At 43.0% G+C, this 24,414-nt stretch overlaps 1 protein-coding gene across 4 annotated transcripts in view; it reads right to left on the bottom strand.

The window, feature by feature from the left end:
• Nucleotides 1-24,414, bottom strand: part of GTF2F1 (general transcription factor IIF subunit 1) — a 48,848-nt gene that overhangs the window by 12,250 nt on the left and 12,184 nt on the right. For 2 of the 4 annotated variants that reach the window (XM_085884763.1, XM_085884761.1), the window contains exons 10-12: nucleotides 6,808-6,881; nucleotides 6,580-6,718; nucleotides 4,983-5,073 (exon numbers count right to left, since the gene is read on the bottom strand). In XM_085884763.1, the coding sequence (XP_085740889.1) occupies nucleotides 4,983-5,073; nucleotides 6,580-6,718; nucleotides 6,808-6,881 (304 nt within the window). Of the gene's footprint in view, nucleotides 1-4,982; nucleotides 5,074-6,564; nucleotides 6,719-6,807; nucleotides 6,882-24,414 lie in introns of all 4 variants that reach the window. The other 2 variants (XM_085884762.1, XM_085884760.1) reach the window with 1 other exon arrangement.

Here is a 24,414-nt window from a genome sequence, read left to right as displayed (position 1 = left end):
GACTGGGTGACTAGCGTCAGGCTAGACTGGATGGCGCCAGCCATTCACCTTGGGCGACCCGTGCCAAACCGATTGGAGGATCGGTCGGAGGAGGTTTTTCAAAAGCATCAAGGTTTGTTTTGCAACGAGCCTGAACAACTCGAGGACGTGCAGGCAAAGCTTTTGAGGAAGGAGGGAGGGATGCCTCCCTTGGAGCACGCGTGCGGGGTCCTGCTGGGGCCCGGGGATGCGTGGATGCAGAGTTGGTGTCTGTTCCTTGCTTCCTGCAACTACGATATACGGTTCTGGAGCAACGGGACGCATGCCGACTGCGAAGGTCCCTCGCGCTTGCCTTGCGCGGAGGACATGCCGGCTGTGACGGTCCATTGCGCGGAGGGTCCAACTTCGTCTGAATCAGCCGACCAGGTTGATGTGTTTGCACTGAGCCAGGTCCAGGGCGGGCCGGTCACCGCCAAGCAGGTCGCGGTGGAGTTGGCTCATGATACAGTACTTGCCCGTGTCGTTCAGGCGATTTCAACGGGGGATTGGAGCGAGCTGCCGTTGACGGTGGGATCGGCTCGTTATCCGGCGCGCGCTCGTGTCATACATGCGATCGTTCAACACGTGATCACCTCGAGCGCGGTCTGCATCATCTCTGCGTCTTCGGCCATCCATCCCACAACAAGGTTGTTGTGGTGGCCGGGGTTGGGGAGAGACTTTGAACGAGTGATTAAGCGTTGCACTGCTTGGCAGGCAAATGCCGACGAGCCGCGCGTGAGCGGAATGTGGTTGATTGTGATCGGTGCGTTCTCTGGGTAGCCGGAGCATGTGGTTTGGCAGGGTGCTTCGATGGGCATTACTGTAACGAAGCTGCGGATGATCCTTGGTAATAAAGCGATACCTGGAATATTGGGTGCTGACTGCGATTCGCAGTTCTTCGCAGATGTGTTTAATGATCTTGTGCATCACGGCGGTGTTCAACACTTTAAACGGTTTGCTTCAGGGTTGTGTCGTCCTGACGTGCTGGAATCGTTCTTTAAAATGTAGTGCCAGCCTATCATGAGCGAGCAGGCAGGATCGGTTGTTGAGATGTGGAAACGTGCTTTGCGTAAAGGGAAGTGTACATCTGCGCCGACGGTGCTTCATGGGCTTTCGTTACCATGTGGAAATGTGATACGTTCGGCCACCGATGAACCTGTGAAGGTAATGGGACCAGCAGTTTGCCTGGTTCGGATTGATGGCGGGGAGCCGGGGCAGGTTCGCTGTTCAGCGTCACCCCCGCCCCTGATATCGTCAAAGCCAGACGTGCCGAGCGCCATGGAGCGCAAACCTCTGATCTCGCCAAGGTCAGACGTGCTGGCGCCCGCGGGGCTTGCAGACTCGGGGTGTTTACCTGATTCAGTCCTGTCCGAGGGAGACGAGCAAGCTTGTCGACCGGGGGCATTTGATGGTGCAGGGGGAGGTTCGCCTAGGGTGTCACCTCGACCTAGCCAGAAGGCGTGTGAGCCTGGGCCGTCTGGGGGCACTGTCTGCCCGGGGCGGATCAAGAGACGTGGTACTTGGGGGGATTTTGGATGATTAGTGTCCTTTTTCACCAGTTGCTTTTTGTGTCATGGTGCCAATGCTTTTGCTGAGTGTCATTTTGTCACTGGTTGCTTTTTGTGTCATAGTGTCAATGATTTTTCATTGGTATCATGTTGTCATTTTAAAATTATAATTGTCATTTTATAATCATACTTTTAGGAGGGAGGAGTGTGGTGTATGGGCATAGAGCGCTGAGGGGGCGTGGAGGAGTTGTGATAATAGTCACGTGGCTAGGCATGCATATATCTGTTCGCGCCAGCTCGAGGCTCCGAGTTGTGCGCATTACATCCGAGTACGCAATAAACAGAGTTACGACTACACTCTCGACTCTCCGTATCTCACTGCACCCCGGACACTACAGTATTCAGAACAGTAACATGCTGTACAGGTTTGTAGCCGAGGAGCAATAGGCTATACCATATAGCCTAGGTGTCTTGGTTTGTGTAAGTACGATATTCGAAAACGAATATATATATATATATATATATATATATATATATATATATATATATATATATATATATATATATATATATATATATATATATATACATAGACATATATATATATACATACACATATATATATATATATACATATACATATATATATATATACATACACATATATATATATATATATACATATATATACATACACATATATATATATATATACATATATATATACATACACATATATATATATATATATATACATATATATATACATACACATATATATATATATATATATATATACATATATATATACATACACATATATATATATATATATATATATACATACACACATATATATATATACATACACATATATACATATATATATATACATACACATATATACATATACATACACATATATATATATATATATATACATACACATATATATATATATATACATACACATATATATATATATATATATATATATACATACACATATATATATATATATATACATACACATATATACATATATATATACATACACATATATACATATATATATACATACACATATATACATATATATATACATACACATATATACATATATATATATATACATATATATATACATACACATATATACATATATATATATATACATATATATATACATACACATATATATATATATATATATATATATATATATATATATATATATATATATATATATATATATACAATGTTCACACAACGGCGACGTCGGTTAACGATGCATTTCTCAGAACGTCACCCCGTCGTTAAGTGGCGCATGACTGTATTCCTAAAACTCTCATCTTGTATGTATGTATGTATGTATGTGTGTATGTATGTATGTATGTATGTATGTCTGTTCCTGAAATACAGCCAAAACGGCACAAAACAGTGCAAAAATTTTAGGGCCATCTTACTCACCATTCTCCAGCGGTGTGCAGTATCAAGTTTCATTCAAATCGGGCAACGAAAAAATTATTAAAAAATCAATTCCTGATTCAGTCAAGTACTCTTCGGGAGAATTTGATCAATGCAAACAACCTCAGCGGTATAGTTCGCTGGAGCCATCTTCTTTTTTGTTGTTGAAATTATTGATTTAAAAATCTCAAACATTTAGTATAGACAAAGAACGATTTATTTTAAGCATAAAATAAACATCGCCATTTTGATCTAATACTTCCGTGTTCGTTAATAAATAACATTGTGTTTAGACGCGTGCTTTGTTGAACTATGGATGACTCCTGAGGTAAATGCTCAAATTTTCTTCAAGTTAAAGTTTGACCATTAAATAATATTAAAATTTGTGTCTTTTTTTTCTTCATCAACCACTGTCACAAAGGGAACCCAACGGGTTCACGGGTCGTCTAGTATATTACGAAAACTCTCATCTTGTATGTATTATGCATGTTCCCGAAATACAGCCAAAACGGTACACGATGGCACTAAAATTTTAGGGCCACCTTACTTACCATTCACCTGCGGTGTGCAGTATCAATTTTCGTTCAAATCGGGCAAAGGAAAAAATTATTAAAAATTCAATTCCCGATTCAGTCAAGTACTCTTCGAGAGTATTTGATCGATGTAAACAACCTCAACGGTATATTTCGCTCCAGCTATCTTCTTTCTTTTTTCCTTTAATTTTTTTTTTTTTTATCAACCGCTGTCACAACGGGAACCCAACGGGTCGTCTAGTAATATATAAACCCGAACCCTAACTAACCCAAAGCCGAACCCTGATTTATAAATTAATGTTTATCAGGTATCCACGTAAATTCCTTACCCTTACACCTTGGCCCTGCAAAACGAATGCTATATCTAACGTGGAAAAAAGAAAATATGTATAAAATTGAGAAATCGAACCAGCTGAATATAAATTCATATATACACCTGTCAATGTTTTGCTCTGTTTTTATGTTCACCATGCAACCCCTCGCAAAACAACTCTCCGCTCACCGTGGACGATTGCATGACCTCTTTGACTAGACATCCGTGGGACTTTCCTTCCTGATACTATAAATGGCATCACTTGTTATTTTTAGAAAATGTCTTGAATATATTTTAACATCTCTTTTGCTAATTTAGTATGATGTATCATGTTAAAATGTGAGAGTACGATATAGAAAGGATGGTGGAAAGGATGGCCCAAATGGCATGCTTACATTTTTATTTCCACTGTACACTAAATTTTGCCGGACTCGAGCAAGAATCGGGCCAAGTCTAAGTCCTTGGCATTCAGTCTGAGTCCCCCCCCCCCCCCACCAAATGGACTCGAGTCCGAAATCACTGCCACTTATCTCAGGAAAGTTTCACCTATCATTAAATAACTCATTTATATTCTTGGCAATTAAGTTGAGCTTAATGAATGGGGTTTACTGTGACAAACATTGCTCTTCACTTTATTGATAAACTATGGTCACGAACTCGAGACCGTTTATTCCTCATACTTGAAACACCCTGCAACCCACCATGCCTGCAGAAAATGGATTATTTGGAACACTAGCCACATTTTCCATCCAATCACCATGTAACTTTGTTTAAAAAAATCAAAAAATCTACATGGGTAGGCACTCTTATGTGGAAAGCAGCATATCAATCGCTCAAGTGGTTGTGGAGAAAACAAATTTAAAAGTGAATAAGGGTCAAAAAGTGAGGGCCTCGGCTGATGCTCCACAACATAGACAAGGATGGTTGTGGACGCCTATTACTGGTGAGAACATGAACATTTCACTTCTTAGTTTAACCTCTGCATATGCTCTGTGATATGTTGGCATAAGCATTTTTAGTAATGCGATAAAGCATGTCTATGGTACTTGGAAAATCCTAGTGTTAGATAAGGAACTAAAGCACATTGGATGAGGTCACACATAATTTGAATAAATAATCAGCAAGACATGGTGTTTGAATTACCCAGAATTTGGTGTCGACTTGCCAGAAGGAGGAGTTTCGACTTTCAACCACTTTGCTGCAGGTGCTTCTGCTCCATCTTTCCGGGTCTTTCCTAATATGTGGAAAATCAGTGATGGCAAAATTAAACATTGTACAAGATTGTTAATTTTTGTGATTACAAGATTGTGAAAAAGATTGGGAAGTAATTAATGAACCATCGTTTGTCCCCGTGCTCGATTTAACTCTGAGTGAATGAGGTGTTAAAGTCCAGAGCAGATGTGAATGCATGGAGCTGATTATAATCGGGTTGATTAAAACTCATGAAAATTGTGTCGGCAAATAATTATTTTAAGCCCTTAAATCATCCTGGACAGGTCAGCATATGGGAGAGAACAATCTGACAAGACTCAATCGTTGTTCAACAGCCCTGGTGGACGAGGTGAACACGTGCGAGTTGAGCCAGCAAGACAGACACTGGGCGGAAACCACTCAATGCGGGAATCGGAGTTGGGCATTATATGTAACGGTGAACTAACTCATTTGACAATGCATCTGTTTATTTGAAATACAAGTTTCAAAAATGTTACGCTGTTGATGTATTCACTGCAACGCCACTCAGAAGTCACAGACCCCAACTGACAAAGATCCAATTGAGTGGTAGCCCACCGCTATGATCGTTCAAACTCGTAAAGTACAAACCTTGGATTGTAGTTGTGAGAAATAAACTGGGTTCTGCACCACAAACAACATAAGTACACTAGAGGGAAGGAAACCCCAAAGGTGCGTATACCCCCGACAAACAGTAAGAAGGCATTAAACAAATAGTAAAAAGTAAGGAGACTTTTCAAATTAAAAAAACTTACCCCCGTGTGGGGTTGACGGTCATCTCTATAATACCACAAGTTCTCAATGTTCAGTTATGACCGAAGACTACTGCGCAGCTCGAACTGCGCAGTTTGGTTAAAGATGACTCGGCATTTTGGCGCGCGCGCACGAAATTATATTTTGAAAATAAATGCCGACGTTTACATTTCGGGTTTTGAAACTTTTGCACCTTCGGCGGAAAATGTATAAATATAAAAGGCTAAAAATGTGTTTTATATTTATATTTCATTTCTCCTTCCTTCCTTCTTTGCGAATCGCATCGGCGTTTTTGGCCATCTTCCAGTTCACGTGACGATCAAACGGGAAGGAAATTCAAAAATCTGTCCGGTTAGATACAAGATAATATTTTTACGATCATAATCAATAAACAGTTACCGAATATCTTATAGAATGGCAGACTAGATAGGTTTTGAAAATGGCGATTTTTATAACTTGCGTGACCTCGTGACCTTGACCCGGACAAAAGTTATATCGTTGTGCAACACTCATCGACCTCCACCCACATACTAAGTTTCATCAAGATCGGAAAGAAAAATTGTTGACGGACGGATGTACGGACGGACGGACGGACGGATGGATATTTGGTCCGGCTTTATTAGGTCATCTCGGTAGAGATGACCTAAAAAGGGAATACAAGCAAATAGGAAGCAAACATAAAACAAGATGAAGAAGCAGAGTAAAAGTATGGACATGAGACAGTGCAAAGTTGTGGCCAAACCCTTTTCAAGTTTACTGGCAGCTGCACGTAGAGTTGCTGAAGTCTTTGCTCCTTCTGTGGTGGGAGTGTTGGGTCTGCTATTCCCACGGCTGGAGCCCCGACTTCCACCTGATCCCTTTCTTGTTCGCTTGGGAGGTGTCAACTTTTTCTTTTGCTGCAGATTACAGTACAATAGCATGTGAGACTGATGCAGTGAGCTTCACTCAAGAAGTTCTACCCATAAGACTGGTAAGACAACCTTACCGCAATGAATACAGCTGATGAGGTTGTGTCATCAATGTCACTATCATCAGAAGATTCTGAATCACTGGCGTTTGCTGGTTGACAAATAGCGAGTCATGAGAACCATAATAGTGGCAAATTAAAACAAGAAAAAAAATGAATGCACCAAAATATTATCATGACAACAGAATGCTTGTATAATGCTCAACAGAAAGGCGGTGGGGAGGAATTGTGATAAGAAATGACTTTAAATGCTCAGTGGCAAAAATATTACAGATGCTTTAAAGATGAGATAGTGGAAACCATTGATCAGAGGAAGTCATGTATGGCTTATCAAATCGTCAACACTTCTAAAATTTGACTCGGTGTGTGTACACGATTCATGTTTGCAATGGAAGGTAAACAAGTGCCACTTTCATTATGCAAAAAAAAGTCAGTGTGACATGAGAAATGGCCCATTAAGGCAGCATGCTCTGGCAATAAATCTCTTACATTACACCCAACCATAAATTTATGAAAGTGTAAACACAGTGAAGGGATGTGTTTGGGGGACCTGCACTGAAGATGAAAAATATCCGAACCGATTCAAAATAAATCTTATCCCATTCTCCAAGCCAGGAGCTCGGGTGAGCGCTATGACCTGGCCTAAATATTCTTTGTGCCTATAAGTGCTCCATCATTTGCTCAGTCGATTATTCATGTGAAAAATCTAAGTCTTATCTATCTGTGCAAACATGAGTTGGTACATGTGCGAAACATAGATACCAAAATATTTGCATACATTTTACTGTACCGTTTAACTCCTGCTGCTCCTTTATACAAAAACGAAACAATCTGACCACATATAAACAGTATGTGCTCTGTATCAATTTAAATAATTTCCAAGGACTCTGATAAGGCTATAACCAAAATGAATGGTATATATTCTTACAAAATTGGTGATTTTCATGCATATAATGAGATAATCCATTCATCCATTGGGACCATACTCTGTGCAGTGTTGGTGCTGCCTAAGCAGTCTCCTTGGCTATTGGGCACAATCCTGGACATGTCACCACTCTGACACAGGATACCAGCAAGCTGGTACTATTTTGCCGACCTTGGAAGGATGACAGGCAGTCAACCCCACCTGGTATTAATTCAACAGCCGTGTATGATTTGAACTCAGGATCCAAGGATCCCAAGCCCACCACTCTAACCAATAAGCCAGCACCAGGCATATTAGTTAAATGGCTGTGCATTATATTTGTTCTGACAATTTGAGATAGACGAAATATTATAATATTGGGCCATCCAGTTCAATGCTGAGATGGCCAGCAAGTGGCATTATATTGTTGCAGGCGGGGGATCGGGTGAGAAGACCACCAGGTGGGGGAAGCTATCTCGGTTCCCACCAGACTCCCCGGAATTGTAGGCCGTCACACACGGATAATTCCGTAGCGTGGCGGGTTGCTAAACCGACCGTGGATGCCAATAACTCAACCGTGTGACCTAGGGTCCTCCTGTCTATGGGTTAATCGGGTTACCAAATTAATCACGTGGTTTAATTAATGGGGAACACACCCTCGCTACGCCTTGTCCGAACCGGATCACTCTACCAGACCGGATCAATTTACTGGATTGGATGCAGCCGAGCGACACTGCCAAGGACGTACCGGCTAAAAGGAACGGATCGTTGGGAATAAAGTCCCGGCTAAAGATAGGATGATCTAAAGATATGATGATAGGCTAAAGATCCCAGATAAAGTCCTGTGCAGAGATAGGGGAGAGAGGTGTGGTGCAGCAAATAAACAGGCAACTTACAAAAGGGGACACAGAGCAGACTTAACGTGAAAATAATAACAACTAGTGGGGGAGCACTCGGTAGAGTGCAAAACCTCCACCGCCAATACTGCTAGGTCACTCAAGTGAACCTGATAGCCTATTCATTCAATTTAACGTCAACAGTGCTCACAGAGTTATAGTTTGCAACTTTCCCTTTAACTTTTAACTTTTACATACTCAATTCATTCGTCGTAACTAGATTCCTTGAGACGGAAATTGATTTTAGGTGGGGAACTCCACCTGAAGTTCCAAAATCAGCCGCAATTATAATTTTGGCATGTTTTTTTTTGTTGGAAATCACTGATAACATGCAGAGATGCAAAAAAAAAAATTTGAAATTTTGTTGAAAAAAATTTGCAATTTTTTTTCCTCTAACAATTTTTTTTTGGGGGGGGGGGGTGGAAATCACTTAAAACATGCAGAAATGCAAAAAAAAAAAAAAGAAATAGAAATTTTGCTGAAAAAAAAAGTTGCAAAAATTTTTTTTTCTCGAAATTTTTTTTTGGGGGGGGGGCGGGTTGAAAATCACTTAAAACATGTAGAAATGCAAAAAAAAATTCAAATATCTTTTTCAAATTGGCCGCCATAGCGGCCATATTGGATTTTGGAACAAGTCCAAAATCTGATGGCATGATCCTTGGACCAGACCTAAACCCCCCCCCCCCACCAAGTTTCGTCGAAATCCGTCGAGGAGTTTTTCCGTAATACTATTCACAAACAAACAAACAAGCAGTCATAGACTGGTACTTAAGAAATCGTCAACTTTACCTCTGACCTTGTCTAATAAAAGCTGTCTCGAGAGAAGGTGGCGACACAAACCAGAAGTTTCTACGTTGTTTCTGTGGCAAACCATCAAAAATCGAATGTTTTGGATGTTTGACCTCACTGTGACCTTGACCTTTGACCGATTTTGACCAAAATCTAATCAGCGCTAGCCACCACCCTCCTGAATCACGTGGTGTAATTTGACATTGGTAGCTTCTTCCGTTCTCGAGTTATCATTTTTTGGATGTTTGACCTCACTGTCACCTTGACCTTTGACCGATTTTGACCAAAATCTAACCAGCGCTCGCCATCACCTTCCTGAATCACGTGGTGTAATTTGTCATTGGTAGCTTCTTCCGTTCTCGAGTTATCTGTACCAAACCATTAAAAATCAAATGTTTGACCTCACTGTGACATTGACCTTTGACCGATTTCGACCAAAATCTAATCAGCACTTGCCATCACCCTCCTGAATCACGTGGTGTAATTTTACATTGGTAGCTTCTTCCGTTCTCGAGTTATCGTGCCTACAAACAAACAAACAAACAAACAAACAAACAAACGGAAGTCATCAATATACTTACGAAATCTTTAGATTTCGTAAGTAACAAACAAGCAGTCATAGACTGGTACTTACGAAATCGTCAACTTGACCTCTGACCTTGTCTAATAAAAGCTGTCTCTCGAGAAGGTAGCGACACAAACTAGAAGTTTCTACGATGAATCTTTACCAAACCATCAAAAATCGGATGTTTTGGATGTTTGACCTCACCGTGACCTTGACCTTTGACCGATTTTGACCAAAATCTAATCAGTGCTAGCCACCACCCTCCTGAATCACCTGGTGTAATTTGACATTGGTAGCTTCTTCCGTTCTCGAGTTATCATTTTTTGGATGTTTGACCTCACTGTGACATTGACCTTTGACCAATTTTGACCAAAATATAATCAGCACTGGCCATCACCCTCCTGAATCACGTGGTGTAATTTGACATTGGTAGCTTCTTCCGTTCTCAAGTTATCTGTACCAAACCATAAAAAATCCGATATTTGACCTCACCCTGACCTTGACCTTTGACCGATTTTGACCAAAATCTAATCAGCACAAGCCATTACCCTCCTGAATCACGTGGTGTAATTTGACATTGGTAGATGCTTCCGTTCTCGAGTTATCGTGCCTTCAAACAAACAAACAAACAAACAAACAAGCAGTCATAGACTGGTACTTAAGAAATTGTCAACTTGACCTCTGACCTTGTCTAATAAAAGCTGTCTCTCGAGAAGGTAGCGACGCAAACTCGAAGTTTCTACGATGATTCTGTACCAAACCATCAAAAATCGAATGTTTTGGATGTTTGACCTCACCGTGACCTTGACCTTTGACCGATTTTGACCAAAAGCTAATCAGTGGGGGCCACCACCCTCCTGAATCACGTGGTGTAATTTGACATTGGAAGCTTCTTCCGTTCTCGAGTTATCATTTTTTGGATGTTTGACCTCACTGTGACCTTGACCTTTGACCGATTTGGACCAAAGTCTAATCAGCACTCGCCATCACCCTCCTGAAACACGTGATGTAATTTGACATTGGTAGCTTCTTCCGTTCTCGAGTTATCGTGCCTGCAAACAAACAAACAAACAAACATAAACGGAAGGCATCAATATACTTACGAAATCTTTAGATTTCGTAACAAATAAGCAGTCATAGACTGGTACTTACGAAATCGTCAACTTCACCTCTGACCTTGTCTAATAAAAGCTGTCTCTTGAGAAGGTAGCGACACAAACCAGAAGTTTCTACGATGATTCTGTACCAAACCATCAAAAATCGAATGTTTTGGATGTTTGACCTCACTGTGACCTTGACCTTTGACCGATTTTGACCAAAATCTAATCAGCACTAGCCACCACCCTCCTGAATCACGTGGTGTAATTTGACATTGGAAGCTTCTTCCGTTCTCGAGTTATCTGTACGAAACCATCAAAAGTATAATATTTGACCTCACTGTGACCTTGACTTTTGACCGATTTTGACCAAAATCTAATCAGCACGAGCCATCACCCTCCTGAATCAGGTGGTGTAATTTGACATTGGTAGCTTCTTCCGTTCTCAAGTTATCGTGCCTACAAACAAACAAACAAACTAACTAACAAACAAACAGAAACGGTAGTCATCAATATACTTACGAAATCTTTAGATTTCGTAAGTAACAAACAAGCAGTCATAGACTGGTACTCACGAAATCATCAACTTGACCTCTGACCTTGTCTAAGAAAAGCTGTCTCAAGAGAAGGTAGCGACGCAAACCAGAAGTTTCTGCGTTGTTTCTGTGGCAAACCATCAAAAATCGAATGTTTTGGATGTTTGACCTCACTGTGACCTTGACCTTTGACCGATTTTGACCAAAATCTAATCAGCACTTGTCATCACCCTCCTGAATCACGTGGTGTAATTTGACATTGGTTGCTTCTTCCCTTCTCGAGTTATCGTGCCTACAAACAAACAAGCAGTCATAGACTGGTACTTACGAAATCGTCAACTTGACCTCTGACCTTGTCTAATAAAAGCCGTCTCTAGAGAAGGTAGCAACACAAACCAGAAGTTTCTATGATGATTCTGTACCAAACCATCAAAAATCGAATGTTTGACCTCACTGTGACCTTGACAGTTGACAGATTTTGACCAAAATCTAATCAGCACTAGCCATCACCCTCCTGAATCACGTGGTGTAATTTGACATTGGTAGCTTCTTCCGTTCTCGAGTTATCGTGCCTACAAACAAACAAACAAACAAAAACAGAAACGGAAGGCATCAATATACTTACAAAATCATTAGATTTCGTAAGTCACAAACGGAAGTCATCAATATACTTACAAAATCTTTAGATTTCGTAAGTAACAAGCAGTCATAGACTGGTACTTACGAAATCGTCAACTTCACCTCTGACCTTGTCTAGAAGAAGCTGTCTCGAGAGAAGGTTGCGACGCAAACCTGAAGTTTCCACTATGATTCTGCACCAAACCATCAAAAATCGAATGTTTTGGATGTTTGACCTCACAGTGACCTTGACCTTTGACCGATTTTGACCAAAATCTAAACAGCGCTAGCCACCTCCCTCCTGAATCACATGGTGTAACTTGATATTGGTAGCTTCTTCCGTTCTGGAGTCATCATTTTTTGGATGTTTGACCTCACTGTGACCTTGACCTTTGACCGATTTTGACCAAAATCTAATCAGCACTTGGCATCACCCTCCTCAATCACGTGGTGTAATTTGACATTGGTAGCTTCTTCCGTTCTCGAGTTATCTGTACCAAACCATCAAAAATCGAATATTTGACCTCACTGTGACCTTGACCTTTGACCGATTTTGACCAAAATCTAATCAGCACTCGCCATCACCCTCCTGAATCACGTGGTGTAATTTGACATTGGTATCTTCTTCCATTCTCGAGTTATCGTGCCTACAAACAAACAAACAAACAAACAAGCAGTCATAGACTGATACTTATGAAATCGTCAACTTGACCTCTGACCTTGTCTAATAAAAACCGTCTCTAGAGAAGGTAGCAACACAAACCAGAAGTTTCTATGATGATTCTGTACCAAACCATCAAAAATCGAATGTTTGACCTCACTGTGACCTTGACAGTTGACAGATTTTGACCAAAATCTAATCAGCACTAGCCATCACCCTCCTGAATCACGTGGTGTAATTTGACATTGGTAGCTTCTTCCGTTCTCGAGTTATCGTGCCTACAAACAAACAAACAAACAGAAACGGAAGGCATCAATATACTTACAAAATCATTAGATTTCGTAAGTCACAAACGGAAGTCATCAATATACTTACGAAATCTTTAGATTTCGTAAGTAACAAGCAGTCATAGACTGGTACTTACGAAATCGTCAACTTCACCTCTGACCTTGTCTAGAAGAAGCTGTCTCGAGAGAAGGTTGCGACGCAAACCTGAAGTTTCTACGATGATTCTGCACCAAACCATCAAAAATCGAATGTTTTGGATGTTTGACCTCACAGTGACCTTGACCTTTGACCGATTTTGACCAAAATCTAAACAGCGCTAGCCACCTCACTCCTGAATCACATGGTGTAATTTGATATTGGTAGCTTCTTCCGTTCTGGAGTCATCATTTTTTGGATGTTTGACCTCACTGTGACCTTGACCTTTGACCGATTTTGACCAAAATCTAATCAGCACTTGGCATCACCCTCCTCAATCACGTGGTGTAATTTGACATTGGTAGCTTCTTCCGTTCTCGAGTTATCTGTACCAAACCATCAAAAATCGAATATTTGACCTCACTGTGACCTTGACCTTTGACCGATTTTGACCAAAATCTAATCAGCACTCGCCATCACCCTCCTGAATCACGTGGTGTAATTTGACATTGGTATCTTCTTCCATTCTCGAGTTATCGTGCCTACAAACAAACAAACAAACAAACAAGCAGTCATAGACTGATACTTACGAAATCGTCAACTTGACCTCTGACCTTGTCTAATAAAAGCTGTCTCTCGAGAAGATAGCGACGCAAACCAGAAGTTTCTACAATGATTCTGTATCAAACCATCAAAAATCGTAACATCGACTGAAGCAAAAATCTCCATTTCTCCACGCAATTATACCTTAACGTAACTCAACAACGCGTCTGCTCGAGCGCACTGCATCATGGGACGACCCGTGACGCGTCGAGTAAAATATTTTTTATACAATCTTAAAACGTCTCCAAAACATCCGATTTTTACCAGAATTTCGACAACCGAGTTTTAAGCGTCCTAAGCGATCGCAAAAACCGAAGACAAAATTAAAATCGAAGTTAAAACGAACTCGTAACATCGAGCGAAGCAAAAATACTCCATTTCTCCACGTGAATTTACGGAATAATGTTTGACCTCACTGTGACCTTGAACTTTGAGCGATTTTGACCAAAATCTATTCAGCACTAGCCATCACCCTCCTGAATCACGTGGTGTAATTTGACATTGGTAGCTTCTTCCGTTCTCGACTTATCGTGCCTACAAACAAACAAACAAACAAACAGAACCGCAAGTCATCAACATACTTACGAAATCTTTAGATTTCGGTCAAAATCTTTAGATTTCGTAAGTAACAAACAGAAACGGAAGTCATCAATATACTTACGAAATCTAGATTTCGTAAGTAACAAACAGAAACGGAAGTCATCAATATCCTCACAAAATCTTTAGATTTCGTAAGTAACAAACAGAGAGGGGGTGAAAACAGTAACCTCCATCCATCTTCGATGGCGGAGGTTAATAATAATGATAACGATCTTCTGCAGTCTTACTTCAGCAGACAGGCTCCATGACACACACACACACACACACACACACACACACACACACACACACACACACACACACACACACACACACAAACCCCGAAGGGAAAGTTTTGAACCAGGAAGGGAAAGGAGTTGAGGCTATGACCATATAACCTTTGTGCTTAATAGCACGACACGCCACCAATACATTTCGGGGGGGGGATGCTCTGTGGTGCGGTATCCAACAGTGGGCGCGTCGTCTCTGGCTTCAGCCACACGTGTGGAGACCGTGTTCGTGAAGTAGGAGCTTGAGTGGAGAAGGGGCGGAGTCCAGAGTGCGAGGACGGAGTGGTAGGCGGGACCAGGTAGGCGAGTGGGGTCGACGTTGTGTGGGTGGAGACGAGGAAGCGGAGTCCGGGCAGTAGGAGGCGGGTTGTAGCAGTGTTGACGAGGGCAAGGCGAGAGCGGGAGAGAGAGGCGGAGAAAGAGAAAGAGAAAGAGAAAGGCGGAGGGACTGCTCCGACATTTATAGGACTTGCAGCCCTGGGGCACCCCAAATCGAAACGTCATCACCAAAATTGGGCGCTCCGATTGGCCCCAACCCCTCACGTGGCCGCTAACTTGGGCCAGAAACCGCCTCACTTAGCTTCTGGCAAGGCCATCCCAGACAGCGACAATATTCCGCTCCGACCTCACGACATGACATGAATTGCCCACACCAAAATTGGCATGCGAATCATCCTGCAAAAACCCCCGGGCCGTGCCCTGGCAACCGGCCGAGGGTCCCGCATGCCCACCCGGGCGCCCGACCAGTGCCGATCAACATGCCCACTCCACGCGCCAACGTGGCCCTACACTGTACATTCCCTGGCTTGATCGCAGATTCGCTTGCCGTAGAGACGAGAAGACATTCACCATCCGTGGAGAATCCGCTGCTGCCAGCGAGGGCCGAAGGTACATCATTATGGATAAATCCATGCTCGTTTCACGAGCGGCGTACATGTCTGCCTTCAAGCACATTCCATACAGCGTGTGCGGTTCGGCCATTACGCACGTGGCCAGCACTCGTGTTCGCACGACTCCGCTAGGGTGTGCGCGGGGCGAACACCAATATGTGTCGGATATTAAGGTTGAAAAGGAACAAGCTGCTTCTACTCCGCACACGTATCCCGCCCAACATGGCTTGGAGTCGTCTTTATCGGCTTCCGTACGTGTTTCGTGCAGCGTGGGCGTCGTGCTGGCTGTGTTTCCTGTGTTGTGAAAAACACCATTCATGCAGCCTCTTAAGAGGTATTCATTCGTATGCCTTTTTCATGCAACCGGCAATTTTCCCAGATCATCGGAAGCTCGAGTCGATAATCCCGCACTGCTAAGCGCAGTATAGACTCGCTGCACACGTTGGGTTTAGGGCTCGCCCGGGAACAAGGATCTCTGTGCAGCAGTTCCCTCACAGCGGCACCGCACACGCTGGCCTCCATGAGGCCCCACCTTACAGCGAAGGCGCACATGGCTGATTTACCTCAGGAATAATCAGACGAAAAGAAGAGTAGGGATGAAATGAAGGAGAAAATGATTTAAGCAACCCTAGCTATGAGATCATCACAACGCACTCCCTTTTTGTCCCGCTAGACAAAAGGAAAGGGACTATCTACACGTATATTAATGGAATAACTGTCTTGGGACCACTATCTGTTGGATGCATGCGGTTCTGAGAACCGCAACAATATTTTGATGAGTCATAAATATATTCCAGAATGAACTGACAATCAACATGGGTCTGGGCATTTCAATATACATTTGCATTCCCACTCCCAATTGTTGGTTCTACTTTGCCGTATACTCGAACAAAGAACCTGTTAATTGTCCCGCTCCCAATCCCCAACTTGCTTCACTTCTGACACTTTCTTATCAAGGCCACATCTCTCTGGCTGTTGTAAGGGAGCAACCTCAACAATGCATGATATGGGTGTTTGCACAAGCCGACTGACAGGGACTTCAATCTGCCATTTGGAAAAAGGATTGGACTACCATCTTCACTGCATCTGATGTTCATTACATCTGGAAATACTTTCACAAAAGTCTTTCTCTCATGCACTGGTTTATTCCACCCCACTTGCATCTTTGATGTCCATCCTCTCAACCCTGGTACATTGAATCCCATGGGGAAAAGTTTGCAGTCAAGCAGCTTGTTTTCTCATCTTGTAAAGCTAACTTGACTTAGGATAATTTCAATTCATTCCATAAAGCTCACAACAAATGTGTATCAATCCTCAGGCACACCATAAAACATATAGCAAATCTCAAGGCCGAAATAGCCAACCAGACTCCTTCCTCCAGTAATGGTGGCACGTCCTCAAATCTGTCTCTGACATTTGTTCGCCCTTCACCCCATCTCAAACTTCAATCAGCAGGACTGTAATTATTGTCTGCCTGGGAGAAGGCAGAACATCTAAACTGTCTTTGCTTCCAAATCTCATGCCCCCAACCCATATAGTTTTGGCCACATCTTACCCCGACATATCAACTATCTACCGGACCATTTCGCTCACTCGAAGAGGTAAAGAAGTTGTGTCCGGCTTTGACCCTGCTTCAGCGATGGGCGCAGATATCATCAGTGGCTATGTTCTCAAATTCTGCTTTACCAATGTTGCTCCCCTTCCATCCGCCCTCTTAAATCTGTCCAAATCCTATAGCAACCTCCCCTCTGCATGGAAGTCAGCAAACATCACTACCATCCACAATATGGATGCAAAAACAGACCCGACCAACTATGGACATTGAACTTGCTTCCAAATAAAAGCAAAGTCATGGACTCCATCATTGCTTCGGACAACAAACCTTTCCTCTTTTTCAAACAGTTTGATCTATGACTATCAGGGTTATGTCGCTCAGACGCTAAACAATGCAAATGATTGCAAGGCACAAGTCCGTTTATTCTGAAGCACATAACGTTAACATATCTCAGACTCCGTTAAGGTGGAGTATCCCCTCTCACATCACCAAGTCACTTTCTAGCAATCTACATTCGGAAATACAACAACATCATGGGAAAGAAAATAACACATAAGAAAGAACACAACAATCAGTTTGGATTCCATCCCAGTCACTCAACACTGGATGTGCTTTTGATCCTTTTTCAGCATTGGTTTAGGTTAGGTATGGGAACATGCGCCGGAGCAGCGCGTCTCTGCATCCACTTTCCATCAGTACTCCAGGGGCATCTATCTGGCCATCCCCCAAGCAGATTCCTGGCCCATTCTCATCTCCTCGAGATGCCGATAAACCTGGTGCAAAGGACTAGGCATGCGGTCATCCCTTTGGCCTTCTCCACTCATGAGGCTCCCTCGCTGAGAGAATCTGGTGAGCAGGATCAACATCAGGATACTGAGCCACAAGTCCATACAGCCGCAGCCGATGCACACAGACTATACAGGCAACAAATCTCATTTCAGTCTCTCTCAGCAACCGGTTGTTCAATGTAAAGTCTGACCAGCAATAGCCAAGGATTCTCAGAAGAGACCTGGTACCGAAGGAATTAAGTCTCCATCTCAGATCCTTTATCAGAATCCAAGTCTAACATCCATAGAGCAAGACCGGAAGCACTGAAGACTCGGACTTTCGTTATCCTGAATAGGTACTGACAGCGCCACACTCCATGATCCAGTAAATCCATAACTCCCCATGCCCAACACAGACATTTATTGACCTCTGGCTCCAACCTGCGGAGACATGATTATTACTGCCAAAGCAGTGAATCTCTCCGTGAACTCAACAATCTCTCTCCACAAACAGGTGCAGATAATATGGCAGCATTCACGATGTCATTGAAAGCCTGGACATTTGTTTTGACACAGGAAACACATAGCTCCAGCAGCTCCGATTCCTCATTCAGTGCCTCGAGGGCCCCCAAAAGGATATCTAGAGTCTCCGCAAGGATGACTGCAACATCTGTGAAATCAAGGTCAGAAATCTTGACATTCCCAAGCGATGCACCACAGCTTGATCTCTCCGACATCTTCCCCAAAATCCAGTCCATGCAAGTGTTGAAGAGTGTGGGGGGGCCAATACACACCCCTGCAAAACTCCAGCAACAACTGCAAATAAGTCAGAGGTGGAACCACCACACCACAGCAATCTCTATACCAGAGTATAGTCCAGAAAACAGATCGATCAACTTTGGTGGCACCCACGAAGACCGAGAATCCTCCAGAAGGCATCCCGATTCACTGAACTGAATGCTTTGCAGAGATCAACATCGGCTGCGAGCAGCCCCTGCCGAAACTCTCGTCTGCGTTCGGTGAGGACCCAGAGAGCAAGGATACGGTCAATCATTGGATTCTTTAGTGTGAAGCCCGACTGCTCCGGGCTCTGGTACGAAGCAGATGGTGGTGAACCCTATCAATAATTATCCTAGCAAAGACCTTCCCGGCACTGAGAGCAGCGTCACCACTTGGTAGTTGTTGCAGTCCTGGCGGTCACCCTTCCTTTTCCATAGAGGGACAACAAAGCCCCTTTTCCAGTCAGCTGGGATGATGCTGTGCTCCAAACAGAGCACAGAACTGCATGCAAGGATACCAGTACAGCATTTACACCAGCCTTGAGAAGTTCAGCATGGATGCCACAGATCCCTGGAGCTTTACCCCTTTCAACTGGTTCATCACAGCCTGTTTCCACAAAGATGGTTCAGAGTTGATTGCAGGGTCAGCAATGGGGATAGTCATACCCCCTGACATCCAACTCAACAGCTGGTGGGTCATCCTGGTACAGTCACTCGAAGTAACTGGCCCAGCAGGCCTTCACTTCGGATTGCCTTGTGAAGAGTCCACCACCCTTTACTCTAAGAGCAGTACATCGAGGTACGGGCTTGGAGGAACTAATGAATGAATTCTTCTGCAAGCAGGACAAGAATCACTCATCCACAGGAGATTGTCTATCCCTTCAAGATTCCTCGCACATAGGCCTCCTTTTACACTCAATGCACACATACAGTTTTACACCTCAGCTCAGCTCTGCTATTAAGCTTGGGCCTGCAACTCTGGTCAATGGTATTCAGTGTCCCTTGGGAGACAAAGTTCTTCTTCGCCTGATGGAGGGTTCCAAGATATCCACCAGCAACATCAAGGATGGTAGTCTTGAAGGCACTCTACAGCAATTCAAGATTCCCCACAGTACGCAGACCTACAAAATCCCCACTCAGCTTGTTTGCAAACTCCTCAGCTACCCAATAATCCCTGAGCTTGTCAACATCCAGCTTAGGCTGGATGTCAAAATCTCCTTTGTGTAGACAACTTGACATTGTGGCGTACAGTAACCCATCCATCTGCTAGGCAGAGCAGCTTGGTCTCTCTCTGCTGATCTGGAAATTATTAGACTCTGATCTGATAAATGGAACAAAACCTTCAATCCTCGAAAAACTCAGTCACACTATCCTTTCAAAGTGATTGTCAAACAAATCCACCTATTTCCTTGGTCATTTACTGGAAGCGGTTCAATTTCTTGAACTTTTCAGCCATACCATCAGCAATGAGCTTTCCCATGCCAAGCACATAGCAAAGCCCACCTCCCAAGTCAGCCGCAGACTGGGCCTCCTCCTTCACTAAATCAGTCTTTCTTTGGAAAAAAAAATATCGAATGTAATCAGTCTATAAAGACTGTCCATAGCTCAATGCAGTACTGCTCTCTGCTATGGACTGTATCAGTCTCTCCTGGATTCTGTGGAATCTAGCGCTCTAAAAAATTATTGGAATTCTCCCATGATGAGGCTGAAGCACAAGGTCTGTTACCCTCAAATCACATGCCGAATCCTGGTGTTGGCTTCACAGTTCGGGTGGCTGGCTTAGGATCTTAAGGTTCTGTGTTCAAGCCTATGTCCATTAAATTAACACGAGGTGGGGTTGACTCCACCCATCATCCTTCTGTGGTCAGTGAAATGAGTACTAGTGTACTGGGAATAGGGGCATTGCATCAGTGGCACAGCCACAACCTCAGCCAATGATGCAACCTGCAACCTTGTGCTGCATACGAAGGAGGATCACACAACGACCAGCGATCTGTTTACTAACGTCGATTCTCCAACATTGCTCCCTCTGCTCTCTGTCTTCCAACCCTCACAGCAACTACAGGATGCACACATCCTTCCAGTTTACGTTTTGAATCAGGCTTAACAGTTTACATTTTGTATCCCACTGATAGGCCAGATCTTGATCTGCTTAACTAAACCGAAATCAAATGAGCTTGTTCTTGTCATCTAACCAACTCATCCACCAAGTTTTGTCCGAATCCATCCACAACTTTGAGATATTGTGCTGTATTTAGTTTTTGGCCCACTATCTCAATGGTGAAGAATCAATTTTAGAAATACCCCCGAGCGGGAGTGCCGGTCATCTCTGCCAGAGGTCGACAGAAGCAAAATCAAATTAGGGGCATCTATAATCGAAAGGTGAATTTCAGGTTGAATTCGCTTTATTTCAGTGTCGATCAAGTCGTATCTCGGCCACAGAGTAGAGGAGCGCGATGACGTCATCGCGCACACGCAAAACCTTTACGTGACTCAACGACGCATCTGTTCTCGCGTGTGGTGTCACGTGACGAGCCGTGACGCGGCGGACGAAATATTTTTTATACAATCATAAGACGTCTCTTTTGCACCGGAATTTTTACAGAGACCTGTAAAGCATGTTCTAAAACCCTCAAAAATGTAAACATTAATCTCCCAGACCCCAACAGTAAGCATTCCCTCGAGGAGACAATTCTAGGCTTCATCCCGTGCCTGCCAGAATCCGTGGCATCTCGGCACCCAGACCCACCCACCCAACGCATTCGATGCATTTCCCTCATTAAAGGTGAATTTCAGGTCGAATTCGCTTTATTTCAGTGTCGATCAACCTTATGCAGTGCGAAAGGTGGAAGCATAATTGAATTTGAAGTTAAAATCAGCGCGGGAGACCGTGTTGAGGTCTCCGGCGCACCACGAGGCGGATAAAAACTATAAAATCGGAACGAGAGCAAATTTCAAAAAAATGGCTCGTGTTGTTCTAGATAATAGTCCATAGTATCTGAATCACTAATAACATTTGATCTCTCTTGATAAATGAGAGAGGAGATACGATTTGAAATCGACGATTTTCGCAACTTTGACAGCCTCGTGACGTTGACCTCGACCTTGGACGACCTTGAAAGTTATATCGTTGTGCATGTCTCATCGACCTCTATCCATTCCACTTTTGGTTATTTGTCTCCACTCGGTTTGATTGTGGACGGACGGGCAGACGGACGTACGGACAGACTTCGAGACTGGCTTTATTAGGTCATCTCTACTGAGATGTAGAGTTGACCTAAAAATTCAAGTATCCAGATCTTCATCAAAATCTAATCAATTTGTCCTTGTGAAACACCCAACCTGTCCACCACATTTTGTCTGAATCCGTCCACAAATTTTTGAGATATCCTACACATATACAAAACAAACAAACGGGTGAAAACATAACCTCCATCCATCGCAGATGGCAGAGGTAATAAACAAATGTCTAAAAATATTGATTTCATTTGCATTTTAACACTCGAGTCCCTGTGTGTGCCACACTTTTCTCATCCCCACTCCTTCCCCCAATGAAACGGAGTCGAGAGCCTGACGGGTTTATTGATTGTGGTGGTCATGCAGCACAGGAATGATGGGCCCCTTCCAAAAGCCCCCTCCTACATCAAAGTTCCTTGTTAAGCTTTATTGATCTCGTATTGATGTGGTCACAAACTTCATCGCGATTAAACATCATCAGGTTTTGCATTTGTGTGCAGCAGAATCGAGTCTTTACTTCATGCAGTGTAACTTTCCATGAGTCTGCCGTTCGACAGCACTATTTTACACATTGACAATGCACCTAAAACTCTCACACCTGGACTCACTGAGCTAAGCTATGCAGTGACCCCGAAGTGCTCCTTGACAATTTCTATGAGACTGTACCCATCACTGCGGCAGTGTTCCATCAATGCCTTCAAGGATATTCTATCTGTGTCCACTGTGCCACTTTGCATGATGCTCTGACACTGCTTGAGACCTTCCAGTGCACCAAAGGTTCATTATTCACCACCAGAGTTTGGAAAGTAGTCATGGTTGATAATGGTGACCTCTCCTGTGCCATGCATTGTGTCCTTGCATTATCAGTGCCTTTCCAACAAGCCTCATACACTTATTGTTTTTAATCCTCCCACCCCCTTTCTTTATATTTCTTCCACTTTACACCCAAATGCACATAGCGAAAAATTAATGATAGTTTAGAATTCAGTTAATTTGGTCTTTTGCTCCTGTAAAAAAAAAATAATAATAATAATAATAATAATAATAATAACAATAATAACAAGTCTGAAGACGACAATGGTTCACGAGCGATATTTGACGATGTTGATTGTTTCAAAAGTCAAGGATGAGACAATGTGATATTTTTTGACCAAGTTATAAAAATGATCAACATGATGTGGTACGAGTGACAGGTGTCGAAAATGTGTCGAAAAAGCTGCAAAATGTCGAAAACCCGTTTCGTTCAACAACTTTCAAAATTTGACCTTTGCATAACTTTTAAAGGTCACAAAACAATGTTGTAGACATTAAAATAAGGAAACGGGATACGTGCTATAGCTTATTGGAGTTAGTTCGTCGAAGAAGGTCGAAAAGCCGGTTCGATTCCCACAACTTTGAAAATTTGACCTTTGTGAACTTTAAAGGTCAAAGGTCAAGGATTATGACCTTTCATGCAAAACTTCCTCTGGAATAATCCAGGAACAATATAACGTCACATAGGCTATATGGCATTTCACACTCCTCGGATTATCCAGACTTTGATGAAATGGGCGTAAAAGCAAACTTGAAGGGGGTGCCACGGGCAAGGTATTCGAGATAGAGCAAAATGGTTTCATGACTTTAGGTGGGGAATGACCTCAAGATTATGCATAAAAAAATATTGTCATCCTAGCTCTCAAAGTTTCGGTGGTCGTATGATTTTTATGTCAAAATTCGCAATTTTCTAAGTTCGTGACCTTGTAACGAAAATGAAAAATCGAGCTCCATAGGGCTATGCAGGTGCCATTGGGCTAACCAAATACTGAAAACCCCTGCCAGATTCGACAAACCCCCTTGGAGAAGATGGATTTTTATGTCAAAATTCGCAATTTTCTAAGTTTGTGACCTTGTGACCTTGCCCTTGGGACGAAAATGAAAAATCGAGCTCCGTGGGGCTATGCAGGTGCCATTGGGCTAACCAAATACCGAAACCCGTCAGATTCGACAACCCCCGAGGAGAAGATGCAAATTGAAATCGGCTACCCCCTAAAAACACGTTTTGTTCGTGACCTCGACCTTGGGACGAAAATGAAAAATCGAGTTCCGTGGGGCTATGCAGATGCCATTGGGCAAACCAAATACCGAAACCCCTGTCAGATTTGACAAAACGCCTAGGAGAAGATGCAAATTGAAATCGGCTACCCCCTTAAAACACGTTTTTTGGGCGTGGCTCTGCACATAATGGGCGCACCACGCCCATTCTCAGGAAAACACAACTAGATCATGATATAAACCTCCCACCAAAATTTTATCAGGATCGGATCAAAACCCACGGAGCTATGCTCGGGACAGACAGACAGACAAGCCAGGAGGCGGACATGGGTAATCGGCCGTTGCTAGGCAACGGAGGGGTCCACAGCAACGGTTCTTTCTCACACATAACTAGGACATACCATG

Source organism: Eptatretus burgeri, chromosome 6 (genome assembly GCF_056783735.1).
Source record: "Eptatretus burgeri isolate ZD-2024b chromosome 6, Ebu_testis_v1, whole genome shotgun sequence".
NCBI classification, from domain to species: Eukaryota; Metazoa; Chordata; class Myxini; order Myxiniformes; family Myxinidae; genus Eptatretus; species Eptatretus burgeri.
This window is presented reverse-complemented; position numbering and strand designations above follow the sequence as displayed.